We start from the raw sequence: 12230 nt of genomic DNA, 5'->3' as shown, positions 1-12230 counted from the left end.
CACTGGTGCTCAGGTCAAATAAATCAAATGATAAACAGCAGATGAGTAGATGTGTGAGTGACAATCTACTGGATTTTCTTAGAAGGCATTTCCTGATGGATTTCATGTGCAGGATTCCTCTCATGAATTCATTTTTACTTTCAGAGTAGCTGCCTTTCTAACCATAGCCACATCCTGAGAGAGAAAAAGGAAGGGCTGATCATAGATTAGAAACTCCTCTGCCATGATAGCAGTTATTAAAGTTTACAGTATTGTATATTTAGGGACTGAAGTCCTTATAGAATAGCTGAGTTGTTCAACTCTATGTTTCTGACTCAAATACAACTCAGTCTGTTGGTGAGAAAGACATTACTGTCTTATTGCTTTTGTCCATGGGAAATGAACTGGAGGTTTCAGCCCAGCTGCAAATGGCAAACATTCATATGAAATACCACCGCCACGCTCAGCAGGAATTGACAACTCTGCCGGAAGTCTCAACGGAAAGGCCAATGACTGGATGGGCTGTGGAGACTGAGCTAAACTCTCACCCTTATAGCTGGTTTCTCCATATCAAAGTTGAGTCCTGTTTATGGGGCAGAGTAGAAGGAGTTTCCATTTTTGATCCCCATATCGTACATGTTTTGTGAAGAGAGAGAGAACTCCTATCTCTAGTGCTGGCACTCTGGCACCTTTCAACAGTGCTAAATTCATTTAAATGTTCCAATTCAGTTAAACTTACATTATGCTGGGAAAGCCTCACTTTGAAAATATTTGTATGTAGACTGCAGTTCCTTCCCTCTCACTTATGTATCTGTGCAGAGAGTGCCTTTAATATTGCTGCTTCGTCACACCCTTGCAACTTGGTCCTCTGGAGGCAATCAGCCTGCTCTCTCTCTGTCCTCCACAAGCAGAATGCCTCCAGCAATTGCTGTTGGTGCAGTGCTCCTCCACGCACACTCTAACATGACCAAGCCAGTGACGGTGAAGCCCATAAAGATGCCCTAACAAGCCCTTCTGCTTCCTTCACTCACAGGTCCACAAGGACTCTGAAGGATGAGGACTTAGAGAAGAGATGAGGCTTAAAGAGATGACCAAGGAAACAACCCAATTCTGGTGATGAATCAACTGGGAAAACAGAGGAGGAGGAAGGAACTGGCTTGCATAAGGAAAATACAAAGGGATGTTTCTGTTCAATCATTCCTTCGTCTGCACTTGTTCTCTTTTGGCTGTATTTCTAATTACATGGTACATTGATGGACAAATATCCCTCTGTGGAACTGTTTAAAGGCATCTGCAGCTTTTTCTGATACAGTAAACAGAAAAAATGTGCAAACTGCCTTAAATACCAAGGGCCAAACATTCTCCTCCTTGGGGACAGAACTAGAGCTGGGCAAAATTTTTGGCCTGGAAGTTTTTTCCAGTAAAAAATGCAGATTTGGCAATACTGAAACTTTTCATAAATTTAGTCAGAATGCTTTGGTCAAAAAAAAACCCTAAAAAAATATTCTGAAAAAAATCAACATATTTCCTATCAACATTCCTGAAATGAGATGCTTCAGTGAAATGACTTGCTGTTTTGAAATTTCCTTTAGTTTAATTTTAATTTTTATCAAAAGCTCAAAATCAAAATGAAGCTTTTGGTTGACCCATTTTTTTTTTTTTTTACATTTTGATTTGTAAAAGTTATTTGAAAAAAATTGGTTTTGGTTTGACCCAAAACTAATTTTAAAAATAATTTAAATGTGCCACCAAACCACTGCAGAAGCCCACAGACACATCTGCAGAATGGGCACTTCACACTTCCCTAATGCAGCCTCACAGGCATGGCTTACATCAGGAAAACGCATTGTGGCAGAAAACATGTTCACTAAAACATTTTAACTATAAGGTTGTTAACCATCATTTTGCCCTCAGTGTGGACAAAGACAGTCGTGTTTAAAAATGTGTTAGTTGGTGATGGCTGGCTCTAGATCCTTCTAAAACTGGAAAATCCCATTAAAACAATTGCAAAAATCAGAGTGTAGGAAACTCAAGCTTCTGCTTAGCTCAGCAGTAAGGAGTGCTATATAAATGTGTAAATTAGACAAATACTGTAGCAGACTGTTCTTTTTGGCTCTAAAACTGTCTATAGGGCCACTCACACCCAGGGCCGGTGCTTCCATTTAGGCGACCTAGGTGGTCCTAGGTGGTCGCCTAGGGTGCCAGGATCTGGGAGGGCGGCAGACTGCTCTGGTGGACCTCCCGCAGGCGTGCCTGCGGAGGGTCCACTGGTCCCACGGCTCTGATGGAGCATCCGCAGGCACACTTGCAACAGGTCCACCAGAGCCGCGGGACCAGCGGACCGTCTGCAGGAACGCCTGCGGGAGGTCCACCGGATCTGTGGGACCAGCGAGCCGGCCCTGAGCCTAGGGCGCCAAAAACCCTGGTGCCACTCCTGCTCACACCAGCATCACACTAACACACATACATCAATCATGAAATTCCCAAAACAGCAAGAAGGAAATTGTGAAACTGACTAAACCCAGCGCAGTATCTTGGAGCAAAACCCTAGAATTTTTGCTTTCTTCTAGCTGGTAAATCAGCAGCATCCAAGTACCTCCCTGCACTATCAGGGCCAAATTCATCGTTGCCCTACACCTTGTATTGTCATATATATACACCAGTGCACAGATACTGCCAGCTGGATGTTCAAACACTACCTGTTCATAATAGTAGCATTTAACACCCTCTCCATAATAAAAACTGGTAATTTATTCGTATCCTTTGTTAACTGGTGAAAAGATAGAAAACAAAGGGTAGGAATGAATGGTCAGTTTTCAGAATGGAGAGAGGTAAATACTGGTTTCCCCCTGTGGTCTGTACTGGGACCAGTCCTATTAAACATATTCATAAATGATCTTTAAAAAGGGGTAAACAGTGAGGTGGCAAAATTTGCAGATTTACAAAACTACTCAAGATAGTTAAGTCCCAAGCAGACTGCGAAGAGCTACAAAAGGATCTCAAGAAAACTGGGTGACTGGGCAACAAAATGGCAGATGAAATTCAGTGTTGATAAATGTAAAGAAACGCACATTGGAAAACCTAATCCCAACTATACATATAAAATGATGGAGTCTAAATTAGCTGTTACCATTTAAGAAAGAGATCTTGGAGTCATTGTGGATAGTTCTCTGAAAACATCCACTCAATGTGCAGCGGCAGTCAAAAAAGTGAACAGAATGTTGGAAATCATTAAAAAAGCGATAGATAATAGGATAAATCCATGGTACGCCCACATCTCGAATACTGTATGCAGATATGGTCACCCCATCTCAAAAAAGACATATTGGAATTGGAAAAGGTTCAGAAAAGGGCAACAAAAATGATTAGGAGTATGGAATGGCTGCTGTATGAGGAGAGATGGGACTTTTCAGCTTAGAAAAGAGATGCCTAATGGGGGATATGATAGAGGTCTATAAAATCGTGACTGGTAGGGGGAAAGTGTTATTTATTCCTTCTCATAACGCAAGAACTAGGGGGTCACCAAATGAAATCAAGAAGCAGCAGGTTTAAAACAAACAAAAGGAAGTATTTCTTCACACAACACACAGTCAACCCATGGAAATCATTGCCAGAGGATGTTGTGAAGGCCAAGACCATAACAGGGTTCAAAAAAGAAGTAGATCAATTCCTGGAGGATAGCTCCATCAAATGAAATTATTAGGCAGCAGTTTTAAAACAAACAAAAAGAAGTATTTCTTCACAGAACCTGTGGAACCCTTTGCCAGATGATGATGTGAAGGCCAAGAATATAACAGGGTTCAAAAAAGAAGTAGATAAATTCACGGAAGATAGTTCTGTCAATGGCTATTAGCCAAGAGGGGCAGGAATGGTGTCCCTAGCCTCTGTTTGCCAGAAGCTGGGAATGGGCGAGAAGGGATTGATCACTTGATGATTACTCGTTCTGTTCATTCCCTCTGGGGCTCCTTGCATTGGCCACTGTTGGAAGACAGGATACTGGGGTAAGGTGGTACTTTGGTCTGACCCGGTATGGCCATTCTTCAGTTCTTATGTTTTTTGCACTGGGGTAAATCTTACACAAGGTGCAGGGCAACAGTGAATTGAGCCTCCACCCCCCACCCCATGTAACACATCTCTTACCTAGTAATCCACCTTGCAGGAAGTAGCAGGTCTTGTGCATCTTCCCCATGAATAGCTCCAGTCCAATGATGGCATAGATAATTATGACAAACAGCACCAGCAGAGCAATGTGCAGCAAGGGGACCATAGCCTTGATAATGGAATTTAAAACCACTTGGAGACCTGAAGAGAGGGAAGAAGGCAACACTATCAATAAGAGAAGAAGCCATTGAGGACTGTAAACTGCAGACAAATGCTTCATTTTTATTGGGCATATAAAACCAATCCCCCTCCCCCAGCATTTGATAAACTGATAATAGTGACTTATATTTATACATCATCTTTCATCCAGAGGGAGCCCAGAGTATTCTACAAACATACCACAGCAAACCTGACTTACAAAGTAAACTACTGAAGAGATTGCTTCACCTACCACTGAATGCTACCACCTCTGGGATGGAACACAGCAGCTGTTTCTGCAGATTCCCAAAAATCAGTTATAAGGTGTTCCTCGGGGGATATAAGTGAGAAAAAAGGGGTAAAAAGAACAAGAGAAACAAATCCAGAACTCAGCCAGAAGAAGAGCAGCAGTGGGTAACACCAATGAGCCAGATGCCCGGAACTGGCAGAGCAGTCCTTGGAGTGTAGAGAAGGAAGGTAGCATCAGGGCTCCTTTCTGCTCCCCGATTCTTGGCCTGACTGGGGGCCAAACCAATCTCTGGAACAATTTAAAGCAATCTAAGGGCCACTCTAGATTACATTGACTAGAATGATCCTCTAAAGCCTGCTCTGCTGGCTAAAGATTGCCAAAGCACCCTGCACTTCATCTTTGTCCCGTCCTTTCAGCCTGACAAGGAATGCTCTCTACTCCTATTGGGTGAGACAGAACTTGATGCTGGTTTTATGTCACCTGGGCCTTCCCTCTACAACAGGGAAATCCCCAGATGCTCTGTTAGGGTAACTCTATGCCCTGTTTGCCAACAGAGATGAAAGGTGAGAACGTATTTTTTACAGAGGGAGGAAGACTGATACTGTACTTAAGGCATAGGTCTGGGCATAGGAGCTGACTCCGTGGGTGCTCCAGGAAAAAAATTAGTGGGTGCTTAGCACCCACTGGCAGCCAAACTCTCCCGCTTCCCCCAGCGCCTCCTGCCTGCCAGTGGCCCTCCCTCTCAGCGCCTCTTTTCCACCTCTGGAAGGGGCCTGGGGCTAAGTCGGGGTTAAGTACTTCCTGGGACAATTGGAAGCCAGCACCTGTGGGTCTGGGAATCCAGAAATCTGGGTTCAATGTTCTGGCTCTGTCATAGAGTGTGATAGTGGGAAGTCACTTATGGGCTGATTTGCAGAGGGTGCTGAGCATCCATAACTCCATTTGAAATTGATGGGACCTGAAGGTTCTCAGCACCTTGGACTTCTCTGTGCCTCAGTTCCCCCGCTTCTAAAACACAAATAATATCATCTACATCACAGGAATGTTGTAAGGTTACTGGAAATTCACTAATGTTTACGAAGTTACAAATCCTCATTTGGATGGTGAAAATACAATAAATAGCATAACATTATTATGCTATTAATGTTGGGAGTGTGGAGAGGGTTCCCTATGGACATCTTAAGTATCCACTATCCTTCAGCTGAGAAACAGCCAGTTCACAGTTATAAGCTCCTTAGGGTTTGCAATAACTGTTAGCCTTGAATTAACCCATTCATGTCTCCTACAAATTCTGTCATCTTATCAAAGAAGTTGATATTAGCTGTGATTTCTGAAACATGTGATTCGAGTTGTAAATGTCTGCTGTACACCTGCCAAGTTGCAATAACCATTAACTTTTCAAATCTATTGTTTGAGATCTAGGCATTTTTGTTTTTACTACTGTTTTAACAACTAATTTAAATGCATTCTAATGATGATAATACATTTCTCAATAAGCATTTGCACACTTATGTGCAAACCACTTGTCACTGACAGAGCAGACTGAGTCTTCTAATTTGCTCACCTGATCGTCCTAGCATCCAGTAAGAATGACAGAGAAGATGTCAATTGTCAGGCTAATTGGATCATAGAATCATAGAATCAAAGACTTTAAGGTCAGAAGGGACCATTATTGATCATCTAGTCTGACCTCCTTCACAACACAGGTCACAGAATCTCACCCATCCACTCCTGTAACAAACCTATGTCTGAGCCATTGAAGCCCTCAAATCATGGTTTAAAGACCTGAAGGTGCAGAGAATCTTCCAGCAAGTGACCCATGCCCCATGCTGCAGAGTAAGGTGAAAACCCCCCAGGGCCTTTGCCAATCTGCCCTGGAGGAAAATTCCTTTCTGACCCCAAATATGGCGATCAGCTAAACCCTGAGCATGTGAGCAAGACTCACCAGCCAGACACCCAGTTCATTCACTTGCAGTTACTTGAGTCAGCTGTCAATATCACTATATTGATACCATTTTCAGAGAGCACTTCTTGAGTGGTTATAGTCACTTGGTTTACAGTTTTATGATTCACATCCCCTCCTAAGGTGTACTGTATTCAGCATGGAATACCCTGTTTTTCATATAGTAATCTGTAAATGAAACACAATATTGATGTTATCAGATGTTCACCTCACACTAGAAAAGGATGTCCTGCCAGCTCAGTTGTGGCATTCCCACTGTGGATTAGCTATGGATGGGTAGCCATGTTCAGGAGGAAAATATGGCTATGCCCCCCTAAAAGATCAGTTATTTTCTGAGCCAGTCAGAGATGATTTTCCTTTCTCTCATTGCTCATTTTGTTCACCCTTCTAGTCTGAATTACCTGCACGTACAGAAGATTAACTGTAGTCCATGTCAGAAAATGGTGCTAATTTATTCCAGACAAAAATTCCATCCCACATGTTTTTAGGAGTCTCACAGTAAAATAAAAACCACTTTCCCACTCCACAATCATTACATGGGAAATGGCAGACAGAGGTCTGAACCAAACCCTGAATTTGTCTAATTCCAACAACTTTATGAAACTTCAGATTTGGATCCAAAATTTGTGGGTTTATAATAGCCTACAAATAAGCATAGGAAGTTCTTAATTGTCAATGACTTTAGAGGCCTCACCAATCCTAAATGTAGTCAAGACTTGAAGGTCAAGTATTCTAAGACCCTAGTTTCATATTATTAGTCATTAATTATTATTTTTATTAATTTATTTAACATTCATATGAGGATTTCCCCAAAGCATTTGAGAGGGTATTAAAGATAACCATGATGATGCATAAAAAGTGCTGTCTTTTTAAAGATATAAAAAGCCACTCCATTAAAATGCTCAAGTGTACTGCAGATATACACGGTAGACAATGTCAGTTCAAACCATTGCATCCTTTGTTAAAGTGGTGGTTGTAAAAAATCAAAAGCTTTCACCAGAAACAGGAGCTAGTAAAGGAGTTCAGACAGCCTGGGAGAACTGGTACCACCAAGAGTTTTATATCGGCGTCTACTAGGTTAATTAGAAAAAGCTTCTATACAATAATAAATCAACTTTGCAGAAAAGAAGAGAAAAGCTACTGAATAATGTTATCATGAATTAATGCAGGTGCTTTGCAGTATTCCATTAGGACAAACTGTTTTCAAATCCAAATGATTCCATTAATTAGCAAATTGTACACACATTACTGTTAAAGTATTCACAGAGGTTCTAAAAGTTGAAAACTGCTAACAACGTAGCAACTTTAGAAGTGTCAGCTCAAAAAAAAAATTGCCAAAAGCTACTTGCAGGAGAAAAAAAAATCACACACAACATTTATCACTATGTGTCCAGCATTGCTGACAAGTTATTATCACAGTATAATTTTTCTGAGCTCCCGCAGCCCTGCAACACAAACAGATCTCTTTGACTCACAAGCGGTGTCTGAGGACCCAGTTGTGGAGTAGCAGAGGAAAGAGAGAGGGATAGCAGAGAAAGAAGAATAGGAGTAGTCAAGGTATGACAGTGGAAACAACAGTACAAAGAGATTGTCTTTACTACAAAAAAAAAAAAAAAGCATCATCGAAATGGTCTCAGTCATAAAGTGGCAAACCCTGAGCTCTGTGCCGGCCCTGAATAGGAGGGCTGGCCACTGGTTAGATGAGTCTGTGCACCAGGGGAAATTGGGGCAAAGTTTCCAACCCAGACCAGAGTCTATGACAGCCAGAGGCTAGAGGAGCCCCTGCAAACCCCTGGAAGAGAAGAGGATGGGAGAAATCACATCTAAAGTGTTCCCCTGCCCCAAGCTCCACCTGTTCCCAGTCTCCCCATGCTGCCATGCATGGAGCTCACTCACTCCACCACTCTGTGTCCCATCCAGTCCCCACTCTCCTGTACAGCGAACCATTTGAGTTACAGTTTCCCCCTGCAGACATGGAGAAGGTGCCAGCATATTCCACTAACAGAGAAAATGGATAGTATTTACTCATAAATACATTCTAAAATTAAACTGGAATGGTTTGTTATCTAGCAAGACCAAACTGCAGATTCTGGATTTAAAAAAGATGATACCATCAACTGCCCCACTACAGCAGAGTGGAGAGCTGCATCTTTACACTTATATGTGCTGGAACTAGGGATGCTGGAGGTGCTGCCACGCCCTCTGGCTTGAAGTAGTAATAACAACCCAAACACGTGGTTTCTGCCCTCAGCATCCCCACTATAAAAACTGTTCCAGCACCACTGCTTACGCGGCTTTATAGAGGTTAGTGATGCCATTCACTAATGCAGGAGAAACAGAGCCCTGACCTTAGGTCTGGCAAGTGAATATGAAATGATGTTCAAATGTTTGTTGTTTTTCAATATATTTATTTATATGTGGAAACCACCACAATGTGCTACACACTCTTGCACATTCATGAAGGGATGGTACTTGCCCTGAAAAGCTCTCAAGGATGGATAGATAGACAGGTAGATAGAGGCTAGGGAAGGGGAATCACAAAAATAGACTATTTGTAATTTTTCAGCCTACTCTTTTATTCTGGTAATAATTAAAACTCTTAAACACCTTTTAGTGTTTATTTCCAAAGCACTTCAGTTTACCTTTAACAAACTAGTGTGGCTGCATGCTGTTGCCTGAAAATGACTCCATAAATGTTTCAGCAAACAAAACTTGTTAGCTGCATTCTCTGGGCTTCCAGACTACAAGATTTATTTACACTGATAAAATGTTAAAAATATTTATTATATAGGAACATTATACTTTTTTTTGCCAATCAAGGTCCCTATGACCTTCTAGAGGAAAGCAAAGAAGCAAGATTTAGGGTACCAAAAAAACCCTATGCCTGTGGGAGGGACGGAGTGGAGTCAATATAACATGGTCTCCTTTCAAAGCTATGGACAGTCCTCTGTGGATATAGGATGCCAGAGCTGTGGTGGAAAGGGTGGATTCAGGGAATAGTTGCATGGTACAGTATATTCCCCTCAGGACTATGGGATCAATTCTGTGAGGTGCACTCTAGCCCCTAAACAGTTAAGGACATTCTTAACTTTAAGCATGTGAGTAATTCCACTGAAGGCAATGGAGCTACTGACATGCTATAAGTTAAGCATGTACTTATGTGCTTTTTTGACCTTGGGCAGAATGCTCAGCACCTTGCAGGACTGATCCCTACCTAGATTTCTGACTGGAAATCTGCACAGAAGCTAAGGCAGAATTATTTCACATAGAGTCAACCTCCCTGGCTTTTACTGCACTGCCATAGGGTGTAGAGGAGCACTCTGTGGAAGCATGTCTCCTGAAGACCTGCACTGTCAGGAGAGGGGGAGTCTGGGTCCTCTGTTCATCTCCTGCAGGAGCAGACAAGATGGCTCAAAAGAGAACACTGGAGCCAACCATTAAAAATCCCTTGGCACTGCTGCTCTGTGAAACATATCCAGGGAAACCAGTAGAATGTTGGTCTCAGAGAAGCCAACTGGGCCTTTTAAAGGAGCTCTCTTTGGCAATTTCATCTACCTTTTGGACCAAACCTGGTTTACTGGATGTGGTGTTTTCTTCTTTTAATCTTATTAATCATCAGTTTTTTCCCTACAAAGCTTTCAGTCTGAACTAGTGCGCAGCATTCCCTGCCTCAGTTGCTTGTCACATTATTGAGGGCTAGGTTTGTAGTCAGACTACAGACCTGCCCAAGTGAGTAACAGCTCCCACTGCACCTTGGCTTGGGACCAGGCACACAGGAAAAAATGGAGCTACTCACCACTTACTCCCTGAAGCAGGTGAATGGGAAATGGATGAGGAATGGGTAGAGTTGTAGCTCTACTCCTGCCCCTATCCTGGCCAAGCAGCTAAGCCAGTACCAGGAGGAAGAGGGAAGAAAGCTAGGGAGAGGGGTATGGGCAGTAGTAACTTGCTACTGGTTTTGTCCAACAGAAAACTACCACCTGGGAACAAGGACGAAATGGAAGAAACTGAGACTCAAAGAGGTGTTTGAGTCAGAATGCTTCTGGGGGCTACTCTTTGGATGATTGTCATAAAAAGATAGCTAAGGGTTAATGTCTCCTTTACCTGGAAAGGGTTAACAAACAACACCTGACCAGAGGACCAATCAGGAAACAAGATACTTTCAAATCTCCGTGGAGGGAAGCCTTTGTATGTGGTTTTTGGGGTTTGCTTTGTTCTCTCTGAGTCCTGGAAGGGGACTACAGAGGGCAACCAGTTTCTTGCAAATCTCCCCGTGCTACAGTCTCTTATATTAGACTAGTGTATGAGTAAAAGTGGTATATCTTTGATATTTCGTATTTGCAATCTGTATCTGGGCGGAGAGTTTTAATGGTATGGCGAAGTATTAAATTATTATTGCTGATAAATTTTTTCTATTGTCTATAACTGAAGACCCTGTAATTATTACATCTAATTACGAGATAACTTTATTTTTTCTTTCTTTTTATTAAAGTTTTATGGCTTTTTACAGACCTTTTTGATTTTTTCCTGATTGGGCTCAAGGAATGTATCTGTATCCACAGGAATTGGAGGGAGAAGGAAGATATTCTCTCTTGTTGTAATATGGAGCTTGATCTGTATTGCCTCTGCGGAAAGGGAGAAGGAGGGTGTGAGCACTCTGTTTAGATTACGATTGATATCCAGTATCTCTAGTTAACAGGGAGAAAGCCTGAGAGGCACTGGTAGGAAAGAGTTTACTTCTGTTAAGATCCAGGGTGTCGGTGGGGTCCAGGGAAGTTTTGGAGACAGAGTTATCAGACACTCAGGATCTGGATTGTTGCTAGCTATCAGATCTAAGCTGGTATATTCAAGCTTAAGGATTTCATGCTAGTACCTGGTCATTTGGACTTAAGTTCAATTGAGAGAAGAATACTATGACTGATATAATTTATGCATCTTTTGGTGCAGCTTGTAATGACCCTTGCAAGCATACAATATCATTCCAAACACCGAGATGATAATATAACAAGAACACGGGTGGGGCTCAGTGAATATTACACCGGATGGTCAAGAAACTTGGGGAATGTCTTAACTGATATGTAGAGTATAGACAGATTTGATCCAGATTTTCAGAGGAAGGTTGAAGTAGACAATAATCCATTTTTTTGTCAAAGTAGACAAAAGCAGCCATTTTATATAATACATTTTATGTTAATATAATATAAATGTATGAGGAGAAAGTTCCACATTTCTCATCAGGCAGAAAACTGAAACTGCACCGTTGGTTCATAATAGTCTACAGAAGCATTCAGGAAGAGGTCAAGCTTAACTAACACGGAGTCTTTATGATATCTGCGCATGAGGATAATGAAATGCATGATGTGAATATTTGTTTCCAAAAGTAGGCTGTTAAGCCATTAAAAAATATACGATGCTGAGCGCATGTATAAAATATAGATACAATTATTTAAATTTTGATTTGTTTTACATCAATATTATAATTAGTAATACACACAGCATACAAGTGTACCAGTGATGACTTTATATATTTTTTTCCAATATTGCACTGAAAAAAACATAAAGAAATAGATATTTATCACTAATCAATACTGTGTGCATATCTTGTAAGGCAGTTGACTTACAAATGTGAAGTCAAAAAATAACTGCACAAAATAAAAAAATTTAAACTTTAGAAACTACAATACACTCAGCTACTTTGTCACATCAATGGACAACAAGCTCTTGGTTAACAATTGCGGA

At 41.5% G+C, this 12230-nt stretch overlaps 1 protein-coding gene across 16 annotated transcripts in view; it reads right to left on the bottom strand.

Annotated features, from left to right (window-relative positions):
- The window catches only part of CACNA1C (calcium voltage-gated channel subunit alpha1 C), a 766858-nt gene that overhangs the window by 223326 nt on the left and 531302 nt on the right, over positions 1-12230 (bottom strand). For all 16 annotated transcript variants that reach the window (XM_075069531.1, XM_032796370.2, XM_032796362.2 and 13 more), the window contains one exon: positions 4120-4281. In XM_075069531.1, the coding sequence (XP_074925632.1) occupies positions 4120-4281 (162 nt within the window). The remainder of the gene's footprint in view (positions 1-4119; positions 4282-12230) is intronic.

Source organism: Chelonoidis abingdonii, chromosome 1 (assembly GCF_003597395.2).
Source record: "Chelonoidis abingdonii isolate Lonesome George chromosome 1, CheloAbing_2.0, whole genome shotgun sequence".
Lineage (NCBI taxonomy): Eukaryota > Metazoa > Chordata > Testudines > Testudinidae > Chelonoidis > Chelonoidis abingdonii.
The sequence above is the reverse complement of the archived record's forward strand: the minus strand, read 5'-3'. Positions and strand labels throughout refer to the sequence as shown.